Genomic DNA, 25668 nt, shown 5'->3' with positions numbered 1-25668 from the left:
AGCATAAATAAATGAAATTCAGACTAAAAAAGTACAAAAGATCAACAAAATTAAAAGTTGGTTTTTTGAAAAGATAAATAAAATTGGAAAACTTTTAGCTAGACTATGAAAAAAAGAAAGTCCAAATGAATTAAATAAGAGATAAAAAAAGGAAGTATTACAACTTTGAAGATGACAGAAATATAAAGTATCATTAGAGGCTACTATCAAAAACTATGCTGACAAATGGGAAAACCCAGAAGTGGATAAATTCCTGGAAACATACAACCTACCAAGACTGAACCATGAAAAAATTGAAAATCTGAGCAGACCAACAATGAGTAACAACATCAAAGAAGTCATAAAAAGTCTCCCATCAAAGAAAAGCCTAGGATCTGATGGCTTTACTGCTAAAATCTACCAAACATTTAGAGAAGAACTAATACCAACTCTACCTAAACTTTTTCAAAAAATTGAAGAGTAGAGAATACTTGCAAACTCATTCTATAAGGCCAGTAATATCCTGATACACAAACCAGACAAGAACACTACCAAAAAAAGAAAACAACAGGCCAATATCCCTGATGAACATACATGTAAAAATCCTCAACAAAGTACTAGCAAACAAAATTCAATAACACATTAAAAGGATCATTCATCATGATTAAGTGGAATTCATTCCAGGGATGCAAGGTTGGTTCAACATATGTAGATTAATAAATGTGATACATCACATCAACAGAATAAAGGAGAAAATTACACGATAATTTCAACAGGTGCTGAAAAAGATTTGATAAAATTCAACATCCTTTCATGATAAAAACTCTCCCCACAATGAATATAGAAGCAAAATACCTCAACACAATATAGGCCATATATGACAACCCATAGCTAATATGATACTGACTAGGGAAAAGTTGAAAGTCTTTACACTAATATCTGGAATAAGACAGGATGCCCACTTTCATTACTTCTATTCAACATACTACTGGAAGTCCTAACCTGAGCAATTAGGTAAGAGAAAGAAATAAGGGGCATCCAAGTTGGAAAGAAAGAAGACAAATTAGCCTTATTTACAAATGACATGATCTTACATTTTAAAAAACCTTAAGACTTCACCAAAAAATTCCTAGAATTGATAAATTCAGTAAAGTTGCAGTCTACAAAATCAACACACAAAAATCAGTAGAATTTCTATATGTTAACAGTGATCAATCTGAAAAAGAAATAAATAAAGCAATCCAAGTTACAACAGCTACAAAGAATATAAAACACCTAGAAATCCGTTGAACCAAAGAAGTGAAAGAGCTATACAAAGAAAACTACGAAACACTGATGAAAGAAATTGAAGATGACACACACAAAAATGAAATGATATCCCCTGCTCCTGGATTGCAAGAATTAATATTGTTAAAATGTCTATACTATTCAAAGTTATCTACAAATTCAAGCAATCCCTACCAAAATACCAAATGTAATTCTTCACAGAAATAAAGAATAAAATTCATATGAAACCACAAAAGACCCCCACATAGGTAAAGCAATCCCAAGCAAAAAAAGAACAAAGCTAGAGGCACCACACTACCTGATTTCAAGTTATACTACAAAGTTGTACTTACTAAAATAGTGTTGTACTGGTGTAAAAGCAGACACACTGACCAATGGAACAGAATAGACAACCCAGAAGTAAATCTAGGCACTTACAGCAAACTCATTTTTGACAAAGGCATTGAGAACACACAGTGGGGAAAGAAAATTTTCTTTAATAAATGGTGCTGGAAAGAATGATTATCCGCATGCGGACGGATGAAGCTAGATCTCCATCTTTCAACATAGAAAAAAATCAACTCAAAATAGATTAAAAACTTAAATGTAGGACCAGAAACTATGAAACTACTAGAAGAAAACATTGGGGAAATTCTACAGGATAATGGTGAGGGCAAATATTTTTTGGATAAGACTTCAAAAGCACAGGCAACAAAAGGAAAAGCAAACACATGGGATTTCGTCAAGCTGAAAAGCTACGGCGCCGCAAAGGGAACAAAGTGAAGAGACAGCCTACTGAGTGGGAGAAGGTGTGGACAAGCTCTCCAGCTGGAACCCCAACAACTCAACACCATAAGAATAAATAATCTGATTCGAAAATGGCCAAAAGATCTGAATAGACATTTCTCGAAAGAGGACATATAAAGTGGCCAAGGGGTACATGAAAAATGCTCAATGTCACTGATATCAGGGAAAAGCAAGTTAAAACCACAATGAGATATCATGTCATCCCAGTTAGAATAGCTATCATCAAAAAGACAAAACATAAATGCTGGTGAAGTTGCAGAGAAAGTGCAAGTAATATACTGTTGGTGGTAATGTACAGTACTATGGAACACAGCATGGAGGTTTCCCAGAAAACTAAAAACACAACTACCATATGATCCAGAAATTCTATACTACTGCTGAGTATATATCCAAAAGAAAGGAAATCGGTACATCAAAGAGAAGTCTACATTTCCATGTTTATTGCAGTGCTGCTCACAGTAGCCAAGACATGAAATTAACTCAAGTGTCCACCAATGGAAGAATAAAGAAAATGTGGCACATATACACAATAGAACATTATTCAGTGATTTAAAAAAGAATAAAATCCTGTCATTCACAGCAACATGGATGGAACTAGACATAATTATATTAAGTGAAGTAAGCCAGGCACAGAAAGACAAATATCACATGTTCTCACTCATATGAGGGAGTTTAAAAAGGCGATCTCAGCTGGGTGTGGTGGCTCGCACCTGCAATCCCAGCACTTTGGGAGGCTGAAGTGGGTGGATCATTTGAGCTCAGGAGTGGGAGACCAGCCTGGGCAACATGGCAAAACCCCATCCCTACTAAAAATACAAAACTTAGCTAGGTGTGGTGGTGTGTACCAGTAATCTTGCTACTCAGGAGGCTGAGGTGGGAGGATCATCTGAACCTGGAAAGTTGAGGCTGCAGTGGGCCATGATGGAGCCACTGCACTCTAGCCTGAGTGATGAAAGTAAGACACTGCCTCAAAAAAAAAAAACAAAAACCTGTATATTGTTATATACGATTATATAATAATAAAATGTTATGTTGAAATATACAATAATCTTATTGTATATTTCAAAGTAGTTAGATTTAATTGTATATTAAAAAATATCTAAAAGAATATAATTGGACTGTTTGTAACACAAAGGATAAATGGGGTGATGGATATCCCATTTACCCTGAAGTATTATACATTGCATATCTATATCAAAATATCTCATGTAACCATATATATATGCTCCTACTATGTACTCACAAAATTAAAAAAAAATATAGCCAGAAGAGAAGATCTGTAGAATTCCCAACACAGAGATAAATGTTTGAGACGATGGATATCCCAGTTATCCTCATTTGATCATTACACATTGTATATTAGTATCAAAATATCACACATACCCTCCAAAATATGTACAACTATTAAATATCAGTTTTAAAAATTGAAAGGAATCATGTACGCTCCCACCACCCAAATCCAGTGGGGTACCTTCTGCACAGCATCTTCTGGTCCTGTGCACCTGCTCCTATATTTGATATCATTCCACTCACGGTACACATACTGCCGAAAATGTCACTGCCTGCTAGCCCTTTACACAAACATTTCCATCTTCTTCCACAGTGGCCACAGCAGGCATGTGCAATTTCATGCTCTTTCAGGCTACTCTTTGCTAAGCCAGTGCACTAATTTGGGATTGGAAGGTATTCCCTTTGTTGTCGTTTTGCTGTGAAAGACACACTGCACTTTGGGAGGCTGAGGTGGGCGGATAACTTGAAGTCAGGAGTTCAAGACCAGCCTGGCCAACATGGTGAAACTCCGTCTCTACTAAAAAAACAAAAATTAGCCGGTCATGGTAGTGTGTGCCTGTAATCCCAGCTACTCAGGAGGCTGAGGCAGGAGAATTGCTTGAACCTGGGAGGCAGAAGTTGCAGTGAGCCGAGATAGCACCTTACACTCCTGCCTGGGCGACAGAGTGAAACTCCATCTCAAAAAAAAAAAAAAAAAAAAAAAAAAAAAAAAAAAAAAAAAAAGCCACACTGCTGGCCACATCTTCCAGTTGCTAAGCTGTTGGCTTCTTCTGAATTATCTCCTTTGGATAAAGTCCCGAAAGTAGAAGTGTGAGTTAAAGGATATGTCTAGTTCATTCCTTTATTCATTCAACAGATAGTACTAAGTGCCTGTTTGGTATCAGACACCAGGTAAAGTGGCAGACATCCCTATAGAACCTGTATTCTAGTTGGGCAAAGACAGTGGCCAGGCAATATGCCATCCATAAGTAAAATGGATAATTTTCAAGGGTGACCCACAGAATATGATGAATGATAGAAGATTGCGACTGGGTGGCCGGGAGCCGTAGCTCACGCCTGTAATCCCAGCACTTTGAGAGGTCAAGGTGGGTGGATCACGAGGTCAGGAGTTCAAGACCAGCCTGGCCAACATGGGTGAAACCCCATCTCTACTAAAAACACAAAAATTAGTGGGGTGTGGTGGTGGGCACCTGTAGTCCCAGCTACTTGGGAAGCTGAGGCGGGAGAACTGCTTGAACCCGGGAGGCGGAGGTTGGAGTGAGCTGAGATCATGCCACTGTACTCCAGCCTGAGCGACAGAGCGAGATTCTGTCTCAAAGAAAAAAGAAAAAAGACTGTGCCCGGGTAAGATGGAATAGGGCTGTAGCTTTTCAACTACTCTTTGACTTAGCACTAGTTTCTAGAATTGACAGCAGTGAACAAGCATAATCATTTCCCTGTAACTTTGCCAGCACAGGAAGGTACCATTTTAAAATAACTTGCTGTGAGGGCAGATGTAAAAGGGGACTTCTAGATGACGGCCCCCAGATCCCTCCTCACTCACCTGGCTGGCACGGCCTTCCCTGTACCCTGCTGCAGCTCCTTCATCTCTTCCTGTAGCTGCTGTGGCTTCGTAAAATGACCCATGAAGTTGAAATGATCCTCCATGCAGGGCCGATGGACAGCGGGTGAATAGTTAATACCCAATTTCTGTAAAAATTCCTGGTAGGTAATGTGCCCTCTTCCCTCCGTGTCATACCTTAAAAAAACAAAAACAGAAAGCACTTCTCAGTAGCTACTAAGGTGTGCTGGTGCTCAGGGTTTAGAAATGTCTGCACCATCTGTGAAGAGCTCATATTCCATCCCTCACCACTCAAAGCATGCCCTGTAGAGTCCTGCCTGGCAGAGCTGGAATGCATGAGTTCGGGCCTCACTCTAGATCCGATCCGAATCCGCATGTTGACAAGGACCCCAGGTGACTCACAGGCACATGAACATTCAGGACAGTCACGTCACACATGGTCCGTCCGGAGAGAAAGCAACCATAGCTCCTCACCTGTCATTCTATTAGAAAAAGCTGTGACTGCAGAAAATTAAAGTCGACCCCTCCATACATTCAGCAGTCTTTTGTTGGTTTGTTTGTTTGAGACAGAGTCTTGCTCTGTGGCCCAGGCTGGCGTGCAATGGTGTGATCTTGGCTCACTGCAACCTCCATCTCCCTAGCTCAAGTGATTCTCCTGCCTCAGCCTCCCAAGTAGCTGGGATTACAGGTGTGTGCCACCATACCTGGCTAATTATTGCATTTTTAGTACAGACGGGGTTTCACCATGTTGGCCAGGCTGGTCTCAAACTCCTGACCTCGGATGATCCACCCACCTCGGCCTCCCAAAGTGCTGGGATTACAGGCGTGAGCTGCCGCACCTCGCCCATTCAGCAGTGTTTTCTTTAATTGAATACTTACCTGTGAAAGGAACTATGCTAAGGTTTAGACGAAAATTCTTCAAAAAGCATATTCAGTCTTAAAACTCGAATAAGTGAATGTCATTTGATTCAAAGATGGTAAAATTCCCCATTTTCTCTTTGAAGAGATGCCAATTACATACAGCCAATGAGAGGGACCAGTGAGGAAAACAAGATAAGAATTATGCTATGTACCTTTTATGTCATTTTCTATTATTGAGATTTTTCTGAATTAGAACTCATTAAAAAAGGCATAATGGAGGGTTTTTATCTCCCAACGTTATTCAAATAGAATAGAATTACTTCAATAAAAATTTTAAGGCAAATTGCCAATTTTCTTTAAAGAAAGAAAGCATTTATTTTTACAGAAAGATCTTGGTACTCATCTAATCGATAAAAATGGCATTTGCAGATGTGATTTTCCCCAGATGAACTCAGAGTTACAAGGAATGAGACTATATTTATACAATTTTGCCAGCATAATTCTCCCATCAGGACGTTGCTTGGGCATTTGTCTGATGGAGCAGAAGCACAATCGGTTTTCCTTTGAGAGGTAGAGCTCCCTTTGCTCTGCTTGTTACCCGATGGATCCTGGAGGACCTATGAGACCCACAGTTGCCTCTGACACACTAAGCCCTGTGCGACTGTTTAAGCTGAGTTAACAATAAAGAAAACGTCCTTATATACCACGTTCTTGTCCTCAAGGGGACGGGGTGGCAGGTAGGAGAGAAAGCAGCGAGATGTTTGGGTGAATGCTGCTTCGTGCACTTGTGCTTAAACTTGCAGGGGCTCTGAGGAGTTGGAAGATCACCACCCTTCCCAAAGGCCACGTGGGCCTATCCTGTCAGGTGCCCATGAGAGTTCTCTCCATGTTCCCTTGCCTTCCATGCGCTGCAGATCCCCGCTCCTCTGCCATGTGTCTGTCATCCACCTGCTACCTGAACACAGTATTTGTACATTCTCCACACAGACTCCACCTGTCAAGGTAAGAAAAGCCCCCTTGGACAATTTCCTTCACTACTTTGCAGGTAGGGTGCAGATAGAGGGCTCCAGGTAAACGCCAGCTCACTGGCTCTTCACCTGGCAAGGCCTTTGCCTGCTCCGGGGATCAGTTCCTCAGCCAGGAGCTGTCACGCGCAGTCCTAGACATGAGGTAGCAGGACAGTGCCCTGCTCAGCTCCTGCCGTGACCAGCTCTTTATCCCCTGCAGATCTTTTTGGGTGTCTGTTTTTTTTTCTTTTCTCCACCAGAACACAGAGGGGATGACAAGATCTTTTCAGGTGTCTGTTATGAGGATGACTTTAATTTTGCAACCCAGAAAAGTACCCTTCCATCTTTATTCAGTGAATTTTGTTTTTAAAACACAAGACAACACACCCTCAGAAAGAGGCCTGTGGGCTCTGTATTTCCTGAGGCTTCTCCTGTGGCTGTAGAAGAGCTGTGGTCTCAGCAGCACCGTCAGAGGCAGGAGCCTCCAGCAAAGGCTTCCCTGCTGCTGGTGATGCTGAGATGGCTACAGGGAGGAAGTTGAATCTCACATGGACATACCAAGAAGCGGAAGGGCTGCCATTTCTTGAGCTTTAGGGTGATCCCAGGGCCATGCCTCTCTCCTTGAACTACATGAGGACTCTAACTAGCCTTGTGCCGCCAGGGCAATGTAATAATGCAACTCGGGTCAAGACGCCCTCTGAATAAAGCTCTCAGGGGTTCCCCATTCTGACAGGAGGGTTCCTAACAGAATGGTCCACAGCCCACCCACCTGACAAGCAGCCCCAGAAGGCAGTGCACCAGCTTTGGAAATGTCTCTCTCCTCCTAAGTCAAAAGAACCACTACTCTGCCTTCCTCTGAGCTCTTCAAGGCATGGCGGGGACTGGATGGGTTAGTGTATGTGGGGATACATGGGGAGTGCATGTTGGCATTTGCTACTGCCCTGTGCCACCCAAAGGTCCTCCCACATCCTGCCTCCATCCAGTTCCTCCGTCCATGTCTTATCTGTCTACCAGATGGCAAGTTTCTTGAGAAGAAACTATGGTTAATTCATTTTTGCAAACTCCTAGCATCCGGCACACAGCGTCCTCACACCTTGCATGAGCTGCATTATCCATTCACGGATGTTGGGCTAAGAAAAGTGAAGGCAGTGCATTTCTAAGGAAGGGGTTTCCTGTGGGAGTGCTGTGCTAAAGGGATTACCAACAACAAAACTTCCCTCGTGACACTGGAGCTGAATGAAAAGGCATTCTTAATGACTTCATTAATAAAGATCATAAATGTTCTATTCTCATCCAAAGGCACAGAAGACCAGATTGCACAACTGCAACTAAAATGTTGTTGTGAATGTGATTAATAAGCAAGCTAATTCAGCTGACATAACCTCGCCCTTCATGATATAATCCTTGTGTAACATTTTAAAAAATCAACTTGCCTATAAAATTGAATTTTCAAATGGTTCAGCAATAGATGTGCCAGGAACAAAATGTACACATAAACAGAGGACCCATAAAAACTCACACTTGTGGATGGTGATGGCCTCTCATTTATGATACAAGTAGATGACTCTGCCCATTTGTTGTGCACACAGCAATTCAGTTGTGCACATAATTTGGGTATGTTCACATTGATTGGTTTGCTTTGCTGAGAATGTCTTAGTCCTTTAGGCTCAGTTTAAGCACTGGATTCTTACATAAATTTCAGAAGTACCTTCAAATGCCACTGTCCCTAGAGTTACAGGGCAGAATCATGAGGTGTGGTGTAAACCCTACTGACGGCCCAGCCCAGGCAGCAGAGGCAGACACAGCACCTCGTGTAGCTGGGGACACAAGGAATTCTCTCAGGTACCATCTTGGAGGGTGGTCTGATGGCTCAAATAGCTGCTCTTTAGAAATGAAAGTGTCTGATATGGCTTGGATTTGTGTCCCCACCCAAATCTCATGTCAAATTGTAATCCCCAGTGTTGGAGATGGGGCCCGGTGGGAGCTGATTGGATCTTTCATGAATGGTTTAGCACCATCCTCATCATGCTGATTTTCTGATGATAGTGAATGAGTTCTCAAGAGATCTGAATGTTTAAAAGTGTGTGGCACCCCACCACCACCTTCATCCTTCTCTGGCCATGTAAAGCGCTGGCTACCCTTTTTCCTTCCGCCATGATTGTAAGTTTTCTGAGGCCTCCCCAGAAGCTGAGCAGATGCCAACAAAGAGCTTCCTGTACAGCCTGTGGAACCACAAGCCAATGAAACCTCTTTTCTGTATACGTTCCCCTGTCTCAGGTATTTCTTTATAGCAGCATGAGAAAAGACTCATACAGTGTCCAACTGCCAAAGTTGAACATGCCCAAGGGGTACATTCAGTGTGTTCTGATGGAATTACAGGAGATCAGACACCATTTGTTCCAGTGCCCATCAAGAGCCAAAATCTGACTGGGCATGGTGGCACACATCTATAATCCCAGCACTTTGGTAGGCCAAGGTAGGAGGATCACTTGAGGTCAGGAGTTCGAGACCAGCGTGATCAACATGGAGAAACCCTGTCTCTACTAAAAATACAAAAAAAGCCAGGAGTGGTGGTGGGTGCCTATAATCCCAGCTACTTGGGAGGCTGAGGCAGGAGAATCGCTTGAACCCAGGAAGCGGAGGTTGCGGTGAGCCAAGATCGTGCCATTGCATTCCACCCTGGGCAACAAGAGTGAAACTCCATCTCAAAAAAACAAACAAACAAAACAAACAAATAAACAAAAAGAGCCAAAATCCTTCCTTTACACTGCCCAGTAAGAAAGGGGTAGCCTCAGACAAAGCCATGTCAGACAAGAGAACCACACTTCCTTCAAGGACTGCCTGCCAGGGTTCCAGATGGCTTTAATTACTGAAAGGTTCTTCATGTTGAGCTTAGAGTCTACCCGGCTAGCATATCTCCAAGTTCAACTTCTTTGTATTCAGTGTGTCTAAAAGTCCCGGTCTCTGAGCAATACCGCACTCCCCCTTTCAGAATTGCAGCCCTTCTGGTCCCTGTGTCACCATTTGCTGCATAAACTCCCACATGGCTGTAAATATCAACAGTGGTTTCTGTTTCCCCGTCTGGGCCCAGATGAACACACTCCTGGAGTCTCGTCTGCCTTGAATGCTCCTTGTCCCAACTCCCTTGGGGTAATTCCATGTGTGGCAGACACCATTATGAGTTCCCCCATCTCTGTTTCTTTTTCCTCCTGGACATGCATGCAGAGGGCCCCTCCCAGCCTCCCTTGCAGGTGGTCACAGCCATGTGGATGGATTCTGGCCACAGGAACATGCAAAGAGGGTGAAGATGGCTATGGTTCCAGGCCTGGGCCCTGAAAACTGACCACGTGCTCCGCTGAGCTCTTTCCCCTTCTCTGTCGACAGACACAAAAGGTCCAGGGGATGATGGGAGACGCCTGGTTCCTAAGTGATCCTGCAGGTAGTGTGCCCCCCCATACCCACACTAGACTAGGACGCCATTTTTGAGGAAGACACTGAGATGTTGGCCCTGTTTGTTGCCACGGTTAGCCTCACCTGACGAGTATACCACTCGGACCAACACAGTTTAACATCACCTTAAACATCTCAGTTTTGCAAATTTACGAGATAAATCAGACAACCCCATTAAAAAGTGGGCAAAGGACTTGAAATGGACTTTTCAAAAGAAGACATACATGTGGCCAAAAAGCAGATGAAAAAAGCTCAGTGTCACTGATCCTTAGAGAAATGCAAATCAAAGCCTCAATGAGACCCCATCTCACATCAGTCAGAATGGTTATTATTAAACAGTTAAAAAATGGCAGATGCTGGCAAGGTTGCAGAGCAAAAGGGAATGCTCATATGCTGTTGGTGGGAGTGTAAACTAGTTCAACCAAGGTGGAAAGCAGTGTGGAGACTTCTCAAAGAACTAGAAGCAGAACTACCATTCCACACAGCAATCCAATGACTGGGCATATAGACCCAGTAGAATAGAGACCATTTTATTATAAAGAAACATACACATGTATGCTCACTGCTGCACTATGCACAACAGCATAGACATAGACTCTACCTAAATGCTCACCAATGGCAGACTGGATAAAGAAAATGTGGTACATATACACCACGGAATTAATATCTATGCAGCCATGAAAAGAATGAGCTCGTATCCTTTGCAGGAACGTGGTTGGAGTTGGAGGCCATTATCCTCAGCAAACTAATGCAGGACCAGAAAACCAAATACCTCATGTTCTTATTATAAGTGGGAGCTAAATTATGAGAACTCATGGATAGACAGAAGGAAACAATAGACACTGGGGCCTTTTGGAGGATGGAGGGTGGGAGGAAGGAGAGGATCAGAAAACAACTATTGTGTACTAGGCTTCGTACCTGGGTGACCAAATAATCTGTACAATAAACCCCTACGACATGGCTTTACCTATTTAACAAATCTGTACATGCACCCTGAACTTAAAAGTTAAAATAAAAAAATAAAAATAAAAATCTCATGCCATGGCTTATGCCTGTAATCCCAGCACTTCAGGAAGCTGAGGCAGGCAGATTGCTTGAGGTCAGGAGTTCAAGACCAGCCTGGCCAACATGGTAAAACCCTGTCTCTACTAAACATACCAAAAATTAGCCAGGCATGGTGGTGCACACCTGTAGTTGCAGCTGCTCGGGAGGCTGAGGCAGGAGAATCCCTTGAACCCAGGAGGCAGAGGTTGCAGTGAACCGAGATCACGCCATTGCACTCCAGCCTGGGCAACAGAGCAAGACTCCATCTCAAAAAACAGAAAATCTCAGTTTTGCAAGACAAAAAGCGTTCTGGAGCTGGACGATGGTGATGGCTGAACAACATGATGAATGTATTGAATACCACCGGGCTGTGTGCTTAAAAACGGTGAAGATGGTAAACTGTGTTATGTGCATTTTAACACGCAAAAAAGGGGACAGCAAATTAACAATAGCAGTGAAGACAATCTCGAATCAATAAAAATTTGATTTGATTTTGAAAATGTAGGTATCGCATAAAATACTTTGCAGGAAGCAGTTCATCTAATGAAGTGAAATAAGAATGACAGGTACTACAATTTGCAGAGCTTCCTAGGAACTGCGCGACTGACCCAAGGGAGAATGAAAACATGGGCACGGGAAGGGTCGCCAGGTGAATGTGTGTGCCGACCCAAAGACAATTCCAGAGGGCAAAAGGGATTCACTGGAGGGGGGGAATAGAGGAATCATCACCCCAAGAACTGCACTTTTCTACGGCCTCCAAATATATTCTCTCTCTGGCAGACAAGATTCACCATCACTCTTCCACTTCCTCATAAATTAAGCTTGTTACGTGAAATAACTCAGCTTAAAAGCCCAGCTCATCAGTCCTTGATTTCTGAGCCTTCATAGGTCCCAGCAGGGACAAAGCACTTAATTACCAAGACTTTCTCTCCTTAAGAGCATGTGAGTATCTTAGGAGGAGAGCTCTGGGTTATTCGTTCATCTTGGTCAACCTCAGCCATGCAAAGAAGCGCAGAGACAGTGTTTAAGAAGCGTTTGCTGAGTGACCAAATGAAGAGAGGGTGTGTTAAATTTACTGAGTGGTTACTGCACGCCAGGCCTGAGCTCGCACTTTATATGACTCCTTAACCAGGCATCACAGCGGCCTGGGGTGATAGGGAGCATTAGTGCTGCTTTGCAGGTGATGAGGAGTGTACAGCACAGAGAAGCTAAGTAACTTGATGGAGGTCACACAGCGGGAAGCAGGCAGGAGTCACGCCCATGCATCTGGCTGCAGGGCTGTTGCTGTTAACCACTCCCCATCTGTGGCATAAGGTCAACTAAAAGATAGTGGACAAAATTCTGACTGCAAGCAGTTGTCAACACAGGGTGCAAATCCGTACATTTCATAATTATGTTCATAAATGTATAAACTTCAGCCACAAGCAACAGTGAGTGTCCACCTCCAGTGGAAATGGAAACAAGTTCTGTCCTGCCCTCAGAAAGAGGGTCTGTGCACTCTCATTTCCCACATGGGAACCTTGGTGGGGGACACGACTCCAATGCCTTTCATCCCCATGGCCAGCCCCCACTCAGGGGTCCGTCCTGTGCCCCCTGGTGGAGGTGGCAGTCTCCCAGGGCCAGTATTCCCAGCCAGCCTCTCCCCTGAACTGTTTCCTGATTCATCTTCCTGAACCACAGCTCTGTTCGCCCTATAACCACACTCAAATTCCATTGTTCCCGATCGCCTGGTCAATAACACCTGGAAGCAAGGACCTGGTAAGGTATCTGCCCTCCACTTCCTGTCTGACCCTGGGAGCCCCACGCCACTTCTGATAAGATACCTGCCTCCCTGCAGACAGGTGGTCGCTGACCCAGAATGTTTCCTTCTCCATCTGGACCCACCACAGCATCCAGCCCTCCCTGGCCCCATGCTCCTGCCTCACCGCCCACGCCACTCGACCTGCTCTCTGCTCAGGGCTTTTGCACAGTTGTCACTGTACTGTAGCTACCTGTGTAAATGCATTCTGTGCCCTGACCGCTCCCCAAAGACTGGGACCACGTCATCATCTTCGGATCATCCAAAGGGTCAACTGAGAGGGAGGGCTATGCATTTGCCGGCTTTACAAAGATCTGCCTGTCAGCCAGCTGGAACTACTAATGTAAGCTACTCAAACAGAAATGGACAGGGAGTCTAATGAGACCCTGTGGTGGAACTGATCGTTAAAAAAATAAGGATTTTGTGAGAACTTCCAGTTGCTTTTCTAAATCAGACATAAAACAACCCACCTAATTCTAAACTTGGCCAACATTTCAGCCTTCCACTTTGAACAGATGAAAAGTTGGGAAATGGTATGAACTGTTTCATGAGTTTGCCTCCTGAGTGGCCGTATGATGGTGGAATACCATCCTGGGGGAATGCAGGTGGCTGCGGACATACAGTGAAGAAGGAGGTAATTTGAAGTTGGGTCTGGAACTCGGAAAGAGACCACGTTGTTAGTGTGGAATGTGAAACTCAGACGTCCATCTAGGGAAGACCATAACAGGGGGCCCAATTCCAAAACAGCAAAATCAAAAATATGTTTGACAAATGGAACCAACACTGGATACAATTTTCAGTTTGAGAGACCCTCGGGAAGCTACTCCAAGTTGCTGAAAGTTTGGTTTTTCTTCCCACAAATTACTTATCTATAAAACAGTTGTGCAACATTAATTCCTGTCTATAGGCAATGCAGAGAAACTGTTCTTTCCTTTATCCATTGCATGTCTGCTGAGTGAGCTGTATTAGAGGTAAGTCCTTAGAGAGTGACTTGTTTTGTTAAAACAGTAAAAGCTTGGGCTTGAGCTCCCAGTTCCTTGGAAATACAAACCTCTCAAGTCTATTATGGATGATGAGCATTTACCCGGGTTCTCTGTGTTGGCTGAAGACCAACCCATCCACCAAGGCTGCTTACTATGAGCAACAAGGAGCAAGGAACGAGGAAAGACACAGGAGATGAGACAGATGTGACCAAGAGAAAATACTCTCAGCCCCCAGTTACCCTGATCCAGGAAAGATTTGTGCTGAATTTGCCACAGCAAGCAACCTAGTCCATAAGAACTGAAACCAGCCAGTCTCACATGCCACTTACCTTGCCCAAAGCTTTTCAAACTCTCTTGGTGTGAGGGGAATATCAAAACCGTACAGTGCGTTCTTTATGTCCCGGCGTCGAAGAATGCCATTGCCCTCGTTATCGGTTTCTATAAAATGCTACAATATCAGAAGATGGTATTTAGGAACATGTGAAATGAGTGCATGACAGTGGAAAAGATGTTGAATAGTCAATATCTGGGGCAACCTCAGGAATTTGTATCCCCATCCACCTCCTTAATCACCTTTTAATCTCAGTTCCAGGTGTCCTCATCACTCCTGGAAAGAAAGTGACAGAGCAAACTGGGAAGGAGAATTAGGTGTTGGAAGGGGGTGATTTCTGAGTGGCATCAGGGGTTTGACCTTGATTCTTGGGTTCACAAACAATTAGAAGTAAGGGCTAACCAAAGCCCGGGAAATGAGATGGAGGGTCCTCATCCCAGTGAAGGTTTAACTTTAGCCCTCTGGCTGTGAGAGGGGAAATGAGCGACATTAGACTCCAGCTATGATGACAAGATTATATGGTACCATTTTTATGTCCCTGAGGGGTACAGAAGGTATTGGCAGGCATATAAGAGGACCACAGACTTGAATAACAGCTAACACATGTGGTTCTCAGCAATATCTTCTGTTGTTTCCAAGTAATATCTTATTTAATCTTCTTCATAACAATGCAATGAGGTGTATATAATGGGTACATCTACAGAATTCTCTGTGAGCATGATACTTAATAGTGAAAGAACAAAGCATTCCCCTTAAGATCAGGAACAAAGTGAAGATATCTCCATCACCCACTATTCAACATTGTACCGTGGGGTCTCAGCCAGTTAAATTAAGCAAGAAAAAGAATAACTGGTGTAATGATAGGAGGGGAAGAAATACAATTATTATTATTCACTGACATGATTGTATACATAGGAATACAAAGAATCCACAAATAAATTATTATAAGAGGTGAATTTAGCAAGCGGTCTGGATTCTATATCAATGGGCATAATCAATCACGTTTTTATATATCAGACACAGAAAGTGAAATTTTAAAAGATAACATTTACAAAGGGCATAAAAAATTAGAAAGGCCTAGGAATACATCTGTGATAGCTGAGAAATGCCTTTATACAGAAAAGTACAAAACTTTATTGAAAAATATTAAAGAAGATCAAAATAAATGGAGAGACACTATGTTCATGAATCAGAAAACTCAAATAGAATAGCAAAGATGTCATTTTCTCTGTGGAACTCAACAAAGTGTTTCAAAACTCTTGAAGAACAGGATAGAGGGAGTTGCCTACCAATTAATTGAGATTATCATTAAGTTATAGTGATGAAAAAGATGTGATGTAGGTGTCAGCACAGACAAACTGATCAATGGAACAGAATGAGGAGGTCAGTAACACCCGCGGGCTAAGATGTAGGCAGTGGTGATGCTCACATCAGCCAGGGGAAGGGGGACTTCACAATGACCAGTGCTGGGACAGCTGGCCTTCCATACAGAGAAAATTACACGGGGCCCCTGCCTCACAACACCTGGGAAGCATCTAGTCTAGATTTCAAGACCTGAGTGTGAAAGTTGAAACTGTCAAGTCCCTATAAGAGAATGTGAGAGAATATCTTCATGATGACTCCAGGGTAGAATTTTTAAACAAGACCTACAGAGAGATGTTAGTAAATCTGACTACATTAGAAAGAACTTATATTTATCAAAAGACACCATAAAAAAAGGGTAAGAACACAGATTAGAAACTGAGAGATGATAGTTGCACCACATGTCACTTACAAAAGAGCAGGACCCACAGAACAGTGTACACTATGACCACAGTAACAGTTTTTGTTGACCAATGAGCAAAAGACAAACCAGTATGAAGATTTAAAGCCTCAGGCCACCACTTCACAATAAAGGAAACCTGACCAATTAATGAACAAATGAAGATATTCAATCTCACTGATAACCAACAAAATGCCAATCAAATCTGCAATGAGATACCATTACACATCTACTAGAATGGAAAAAATAGGAAGTCTGATAGTACCAAATGCTACAGTATTGAGCAGTGTTGACAGAAAGTCAAAAATATTTGCTATCTGGGCCTTTACAAAAAAAGCGTGCTGGCTCCTGTTTTAAGATATTGGCAATATTCTTTTCCTTCATCTGAATGGTGGTTACATGGTGACTACTTCAAACTTTTTTAAACTGTATATATGTATTTTATATACTCCATGGTAGAACCATAACTTAAAAAAATTAAGCTTTTAAAAAATTGAGTCTGTAGGATTTCAAAATCCCTTTGAAATCATGTGTCAAGTCTGGCATGTAAGAAACTTGGAAGTTACCACTCTGTCCCAACAAGAAGTAAAAATCTGAACAAATTGGAAAATTAACAACTCTTCTTAAATCATTAGAGAAGTGGAGTTACAGGCCAAACCACTGTCCCCAAAACTGGAGAGACAGACAGGTGAATACAGAGAATCATAACTTACTGGGACAGATACCCATAAGCAGAAAGCTTTACAAGAACTTGTGCCAAAAACATAGAAGTGGAAGGAATAATTCCTAACTCATTCTATGACACCAGTATTGTCCTAATGCCAAAACCAGACAAAGATATTATAAGTTAAGAAAATGACACATCATTATCTCTGATAAACATAGATGCAAAAAAAAATCCTCCACAAAATATTAGTAAATCAAATCCAGCAATGTATAAAAAGAATGATATGCCATGGCTGAGTGGGATTTATCTCAGGTATATAAAGCTGCTTCAACATTTGAATACTAATAAATGTAATGCATTATATCATCAGAGAAAAGGAGAATAATCATATTAACAGATACAGATGCATAATCATATCAACACATACAAAAAAACATTTGAGAAAATCCAACACTCATTCATGATAATAACTCTCAGTAAACAAGGAATAGAGGAGAACTTCCTCAAACTTGATAAAGAATGTCTACCAAAAAGCCTACTGCTATCATCATATTTAATGATGTGAAAGCAGATTTCCCACTCAGATCAGGAACAAGGCAAGAATACCCCTCTTGCCACTGTTTTTCAACATTATACTCAAGTCCTAGCTAATGCAATAAGACAAGAACAGAAAATAAAAGGTATACAGATAGGGAAGAAAGAAATAAAACTCTCTTTGTTCACAGATGACATGATCGTCTATAAAGAAAATACAAAAGAATCAACAAAAAAACCTCCTGGAATTAATATGCGATTATACCAAGGTTGCAGGATACAAGGTTAATACACAAAAGTCAATCATTTTCCTATATACTAGCAATGAACAATACTTGAAGAAAATACACAATACCCCTATTCCATGTAGTATTGGAAGTCCTGGCCAAGAGCAGAGCAGTCAGGCAAGAAAAAGAAATAAAGCAGATCAAGATAGGAAGAGAGGAAGTCAAAGTATCCCTGTTTGCTGAAGACATGATTCTATATCTAGAAAACCTCATGGTATCGGCCCAAATGCTCCTTCAGCTAATAAACAACTTCAGCAAAATCCCAGGATACAAAATCAACACACAAAAACCGCTAGCATTCTTATACATCACCAAGAGCCAATCTGAGAGCCAAATTAGGAATGCAATCCCATTCACAATTGCCACATTTAGTATAAATATAGTGTAAATATAGCATAGTATAAATATATATATACTATAAATATATTTAAAATATATAGTATAAATGTAACATATTATAAATGTATTAAAAATATATAGTATAAATATATTTATACTATATTTATATTATACTAATATAAATATATTAATATAGTAATTATATAATTATATTTATGTAATATAAACATAAAGATACATGCACGGGTATGTTTATTGCAGCACTATTTACGATAACAAAGACATGGAATCAACCTAAATGCTCATGAATGGCAGACTGGATAAAGAAACTGGAATATATACGTCATGGAATTATATAGGACAGGAAGGCTCAATAGCATCAAATAAAGATTCAATGCAATCCCAATCAAAATCCCAGTAAGTTGTTTTATAGAGATCCATAAGCTTACTGTAGTTTATATGGAGATGCAAAAGACTCAGAATAGCCAACATAATGCCGCACACACACACACACACACACACACACACAAAGAACAAACTTAGATAACTGACACTACCAGATGTCAAGATTCACAATAAAGCTGCAGCAATCACGACAGTGGTTTTGGTTAAGGAAAAGACAAGTAGACCAATGGAACACAGTAGAGAGTCGAGAAATAGAGCCCCATAAATACAATCAACCTATCCTTGACAAAGGGGCAAAGGCAATTCAACAGGGCGAAGACAGTCTTCTCAACAAATGGTGCTGGAACAATTGGACATCCACCTGCAAATATATGAATCCAGACACAGACCTTATACTGTCCACAAAAATTAACTCAAATGTATCACAAACCTAATTGTAAAATATAAGCTATAAAACTCCTGTAAGATAACATGGGAGGAAATCTCGACGGCCTTGAGTTTGGCAGTGACTTGTTAGATACAAGCCATGAAAGAAAGAACTGATGAGCTGGGCTTCATTAAGATTAAAAATAACTGCTCTGCAAAAGACACTGCCATGAAAATGAAAGACAAGCCATAGACTGAGAGAAAATATGAGCAAAAGACATATCTGATAAAGGACTCTTAAAACCCAATTATAGGAAGAAAAAAAAATCCAATTAAAAAATGGGCCAAAAACTTAGTAGATACCTCACTAAAACACATATAGAAAGATGGCAAATAAGATGTTCCACATCACACACGATCAGAAAAATACAAATTAAACAGCAACGAGATGCCACTATACCTCTATTAGAATGCCCAAAATTTAGAACACTGACAACACCAAATGCTGATGAGGATGCAGAACAACAGGAACTCTCATTCCATGGCCTGATTGCAGAAACAAAGGCCTCGCCAACCCACCTGTCACTCACTCTCCAACAGTCTGTTTATCATTATTTTCTTCACAGCACCGATCTGCTTTGTTAATAATGTGCTTTGTTGCTTGTTAACTGTCATTTCCACTGGTGTGTGATCTCTATGAGATGGGATCAGACTAACTGTGGTTACCACTACATTCCACTGCATTACTGGTGTACAGTATGTGCTAAATAAATCCAAGCAGGAAAGAAGGAAGCTGGAAAGGGGCCTGGAATTGGCACTCACGAGTCCCTGGGGTCCACAGAGAACAGCATCAGCAGATGGAGGCCAGGAGGCTGCTCTGATCTGCCTGATAGGGCAGACTGTGGGAGGGGAAGAGAAAGAGACCAGAAGAGTGGCAACTGGGAGTGTGGAGGAGGGAAGAGTGTCTGGGGCCAGCTGAGAGGCAAGGATGGCTGGAGAGCAAAGAGGTTCATCTCTTTAAGTCAGACCCTAGTGAGAGGAGGTTACAGAGAAGTTGGTAGAGAAGGTGTAGAGGATGATACGAAATAGTGCATCCTGCTTTCTTCTCAGCCTGTGCTAACTGGGTCAGCTGCAGTTTCTAGTCCAGACCCTGCCCTTTAACCTGAACCTAGAGGGCTGCTCTGAAAGTGAGCCACACAGAGCTCGTCTGTGAGATTGGTTGGCGTGGGTCAGTGCAGACACTCCACTCCATAGAGGGCACAACAGAGACAGTCCACTCTATGGGGTCCACAACACACAGAGCCCACTCTATGGAGTCCACAGCACAGACAATAAACTCTATGGAGTCCATAAAACAGACAGTCCTCACTATGGAGCCCACAGCACAGACAGTCAACTCTAGGGAGTCCACAGCACAGAGTCCTAGTCCTCTCTATGGAGTCCACAGAACAGACAGTCCACTCTATGGAGTCCACAGCGCACACAGTCCACTCTATGGAATTAACAGCACAGACAATCCACTCTATGGAGTCCACAGCAGAGACAGTAAACTCCATGGAGTCCATGGCAGAGATGCTCTCTATTGAGCCCACAGCGCAGACAGTCAACTCTATGGAGTCTACAGCACAGACGGTCCACTCCATAGAGGGCAGAATGCAGATAGTCCACTCTATGGAGCCCACAGCACACAGATAGTCCACTTCATGGAGTCCACAGCACAGACAGTCCTCTCTATAAAGTCCACAGTACAGACAGTCCACACTATGGAGTCCACAGCACAGACAGTTCACTCTATGGAGTCCACAGAGCAGACAGTCCTCTCCATAAAGTCCACAGCACAGACAGTCCACCCTATGGAGCCCACAGCACACAGATAGTCTACTTCATGGAGTCCACAGCACAGACAGTCCTCTCTATAAAGTCCACAGTACAGACAGTCCACCCTATGGAGTCCACAGCACAGACAGTGCAGTCTGTGTAGGACAGAAGGCTGTGTAGAGGTAGTCCCAGAAGTCAGCAGGACTTCAAAGACAAAACTTCATATTGAGCACAGGCTAAGAAAGAGAAACACAGAAAGAAAATAACAAAATGAAACAAAATAATATTGAATATTTCCATAATGCACTTTAAAAAATACTCTTTAGAGGGATGCTATTACATTCTTGTTGCATTATAAAGTGGTGAACTCACAGCCTAGATTTCAGGATAAACTCAGTTTTGCACATGCAGTTCCATTATCATGTAGGTCTGACTGTCATTGGCTCTGTTGGATTAGACAGGCCCATCTCAATACCATAATCAGAGTTTATATGATTGCACGTGGCGGGTATCTACCTTATACATGTGCTTCTATGATTTTGGCAAGACAGGAAGAAACGGCTCTTTAAAATCCATGTTTATTTTGTGTAAAATTAAGTATGACAGCATCTTGTTTTTCATGTATTAGGTTGGTGCAAAAGTGATCGTAGTTTTTCCATTAAAGTTATGGCAAAAACTACGATTACTTTTGCACCGACCTAATACTTTTTAAATTCATATCAAGCCTGAAATAATGCCAGGAACTTCTGCCCATGTAACTCTAACAATTACTTATCTTTCTAAACATCACTTGACCTTGAATGTGAGAGTTTAGTTTGAGAAAGTCTTTTAAGAACAGCAGGAGTCCCCATGTTGGGTATACTGAGTTGTTTTCCCATCTTAGCAGCTGGATCTGAACAGCTTGATCATCCCAGTGATATTGAAACATTGAAATAGATTTTCTTCCCTTTTAAGGAAATAGTCGTTTTCTTACCTTAGACAAGTCTGACCATCTGCTTTTTGCTTTGGTAACAAGATACTGATGAGCCTGTTCACAAGCTAGTTCTGTATCCGCGACCTTCTGTTTTGGTCTTAAAAGAAAAAAAATAATAAATAACTGTGTTTAAATTTAATGGGCTCATTAATCTCCCGAAGGGTTTTCCTATCCCCGTTTGTTTCAAGGACACCATTAAAGTCTGTTATTTCACATCTGGTTTAACTTAATTCCTAAAATACAGTCTTATTTCTCCAGCTGCATGTTAGGGAAGTCTCCTTAAATTTTGTAAGTCCTTGTTTATTTTCAGATAAATGATATTCAGCTTTTTTTTTTTCAGCACACGAAACAAACAGGGCTCATTTGTTTTCAGAAGGGGGAAACATAATATAACATTAAGTGTCTTGGGAGGAAAACAGCTAAAAACTTTTTATTTCTGAATTTGCAAGTTGGGGAGATAATGGAGACTATAGGAAACGGTTGGGAAACAGTGGGGGAGCTTCACACTCTCAGCTCATTTTCCAAGGTGAGGTTTGCAGGATTTAGAGATATGGCCGGGTGCGGTGGCTCACACCTGTAATCTCAGCACTTTGGGAGGCCAAGGCGGGTGGATGACTTGAGGTTAGGAGTTCAAGACCAACCTGGCCAGCATAGTGAAATCCCATCTCTACTAAAAATACAAAAATTAGCCAGGTATGGTGGCGCACACCTGTAATCCCAGCTACTCAGGAGGCTGAGGCTGGAGCATCGCCTAAACTCGGGAGGTGGAAGTTGCAGTCAGCCCTGATCATACCACTGCACTGTAGCCTGGGTGACAGAGTGAGACTCCATCTCAAAAATAAAAAAGATAAAAATGATCAAGATTCTGTCATATTTACTCACAGGATGGACACTTAATAAAAGACCCTGTGCTAATTTTTGTATTTTTAGTACAGAGGCTGAGGCGGGAGAATCGCTTAAACCCGGGAGGTGGAGATTGCAGTGAGACCGAGCCATTACACTCCAGCCTGGGCAACAGGCGTGATTTCGTCTCAAAAAAAAAAAAAAAGACCCTGTTCTCACAGGTCCCTGACTAGGCCACAGTAAAGCACAATAAAGGCTGAGGCTGGAGGGGCTGGGATGCCCTGGATCTTTCCACACACGAGAACAAATCAGGAGTGGAGGAAAATGTGTAAAGTCCATGTGCACACCCACCCTGGTGCCTGGCTAGTGTATGCTGCTGTCATTGTGATTTTCCTTCTCCACCTGACTCTCCCTGCTCTTGACTGTGCTGCCTCTCCCCACTCTCTTCTGAGAGATCATCTCTTCTGAGGTCCCAAACTACAGCCGTGATGCTGCTTGCCCACAAGTCTGTACTACAACCTCACCTGCTTTTCTGTGCCATCTTTCTCCAACTGCCTACCGGACTCTACAGAATCATGGAATGTCAAGGGTGGACAGGGATCCAAAGCTCAACCAGCCAATCTCTGATTACTACTTTACCATGAAAGGTTTTGGACGATTGATGGAATTACGTTGCATTTTTACAACTTTTGCTTAAAAGGACTGGAAGTCCTAATGATGTCTATTTTTCTGCCTTCACCTTTAGACTCCTCCTACATCCCACCTGCACTAGAAGACTCATCTGAATCTCCCAAAGGTGCTGTCACAGAGCCCCTGAGGAGCGTGTGCTATCTCAGCAAAGTCAATGCATCTCAACTGATCTCACTATCTAAACACATATCCAAAGAGCCCTCTGCCCCCTGCTTTCCACATCCTGGTTTCTTTTCTAGGCTATAAGGTTTGATTATTTCTTTGCTATCCATGAGCAAATCAATGAGTCCTACTGATTTTCCATCCATTTTCCCCCTTTCTCATTTTACATACTTGTGCTTCTCGAGAGATCAGGGTTTCCAGTGGTTACTTACTTCCTGTCCTACTGCCCAGCTTGTTAATCTGGACACTCAGTCAGACCCAGCCTTCCTTCCTATCGGCCAGTTCGTCAGTCACAGTCACATAGGAGCAGTCACTATGTGCTGCTCTAGGTCCTGCTGACACAATGACTGGCGATGTGAAGAGTCTGCATTCTCAAGGAGCTTACACTGTGATGGGAAAACTTAGAACAAACACACAAGAAAAATAAGTGATTCGGATAATTTCAGATACTATATGTGACCAAGAAGGATGGGGCAGGGAAAACTATCAGGAAGACCTGGGAGCCACTCTTGACAGCTGTGTGGAGACTTCAGGAACACATTCCAGGCAGTACGAGGGTCTTGGGAGGGGCTTCTGGTCCCAGATAAGAAGGAGTAGGCACACTTCACCCTTTCTCTCCTTCTTATGACAACCCAAAGTCCTACACGAAATATAAAAAGCAACGAAAGACACTAAAAGGTAAATAACAGAAGGCTAATGGAGGGAGAAATCCAGACTTGAAGAATGATGAAGTTATGAGTTTCATGGGGCTTTCCTCCCATGTTCCCAGCTCAGACAAGAACAATCCTAATTCTGGCACTGTGTGGCAGATGTGAACAGAAAAAGGTCCAAAAGAAAGGCTGACTTTCTGAACAAAGAGCTGGGATGGAGGGCCTCTTCAGGACAAAGAGTGGCAAGAGCTCCCTTTTTGTTTCTCATTACCCTCCCAGAGCAATCCTGAGACTGCACTTTGCAGTGGCCAAAACGTGAACATTTTCTCTAACCAGAGGAAATGGAAAAAGGGAGCCCTGTGATTCAAGGAGTATTAGGAAATCCGTGTTAATTTTTTTTTCTCTCTCTCTTTTCTTCTTTCACTAGGACCCTGAACGTGGCCCTCATCATGAGACACACATAGCAGCACAGATAGGCTAAAACCTGAGATTTTCTAGCCAGAAGACCCAGAAAAGTAGCCCTTGGGGGCTATAGAGTGTGAGGGAAATCATAGAGAAGAGAGAGCTAGAAGAAGGGACACCTGTACAGAAGTTCCAGGTTCACCTCTGATGTGTGCAGGTGCGGAACTCACCAGTTTTGAGAACATGATTACTGTGTAGTTAAGAGTGACTTCTGGGTGGTGCACACATGGGCTTCCCTGAAGAGCCCTGCAACGACTTTGAAAACAAAACTGATATTAAAACCACAGAAGGCACGTTAGGACTTGCAGTCTAAAACTAACTAGGCTGATTGCCTGCTAAAATATTGATAAAACATCAACACACGACAGAGGATTTTAACAGAGCCAGAGTGTCATAATCAAACACTTAAAGTATCTAGGATACAGTCCAAACTGATATAAAAAAACAGAAAAATCTCAATAATGCTCAAGGTAAAAGACAACAGACACCAACCCCAAGATTAACTAGATGTTGAAATTGTCAGATTGTAAAGCAGCTGTTACATTCATGGAGTAAGAGCAAACATACTTGAAAGAAATAAGAAGGAAAAAGGAAATAGCTAAAATACAATAACCGAAACAAGACGTTCACTGGATTGGCTGAGTGGCAGAATGGAATGACAGAGGAGTCAGCAAACTTGAAAACACATGAATAGAAATCTCTCAAACTGAACAAAAGACAAAATAAAAATAACGTAAGTCTCAGAGATACAAAACCTGTGATACAAAGCCTGTGATACAAAACCAAAAGGTCTAAGCTTCATGTCATTGTGGTACCAAAAGGAGAAGAAAAAGATGGGTACAGAAAAAGAATTTTGAAAATGCCATAAATTTGGTGTAAAACCTAAATTTACAGATTCAGAAGCTCGGTAAATCCAAAAAGGGATAAGCAAAAACAAAACAAACAAAAAACACAAAAACCCAATGATCAAACAAATCAAATCATAAATTATACTCAATTATCTGAGAAACAAAAGATTTAAAAAAAAATCTCGAAAGTAGCCTGAATGGTCTGGTGCGGGGGCTCATGCCTGTAATCCAAGCACTTTGGGAGGTTGAGGAGGGAGGACTGCTTGAACTCAGGAGTTCGAGACCAGCATGGGCAATATGGTGAGACCCTGTCTCTAGAAAAAATACAAACTTTAGGCATGATGGTGCTTGCCTGTGATTGCAGCTACCTGGGAGGCTGAGGTGGATCACTTGGACCAGTGATCAAGGTTGCAGTGAGCTGTGATCACACCGCTGCTCTCCAGCCTGAGTGACAGAGTGAGAGACCTTGTTTCCAAAAAAGAAGG

General features: G+C 42.2%; 1 protein-coding gene across 1 annotated transcript in view; it reads right to left on the bottom strand.

Annotated features, from left to right (window-relative positions):
* The window catches only part of EFCAB6 (EF-hand calcium binding domain 6), a 253299-nt gene that overhangs the window by 37358 nt on the left and 190273 nt on the right, over window positions 1-25668 (bottom strand). Inside the window, exons 21-23 of the mRNA XM_017529516.2 lie at window positions 21529-21625; window positions 14376-14494; window positions 4886-5080 (exon numbers count right to left, since the gene is read on the bottom strand). Coding sequence (XP_017385005.2) covers window positions 4886-5080; window positions 14376-14494; window positions 21529-21625 — 411 coding nt within the window. The remainder of the gene's footprint in view (window positions 1-4885; window positions 5081-14375; window positions 14495-21528; window positions 21626-25668) is intronic.

This window comes from Cebus imitator, unplaced genomic scaffold, assembly GCF_001604975.1.
Source record: "Cebus imitator isolate Cc_AM_T3 unplaced genomic scaffold, Cebus_imitator-1.0 Scaffold59, whole genome shotgun sequence".
Lineage (NCBI taxonomy): Eukaryota > Metazoa > Chordata > Mammalia > Primates > Cebidae > Cebus > Cebus imitator.
Note: the sequence above shows the minus strand (reverse complement) of the source record. Positions and strands in the feature narration are given on the sequence as shown.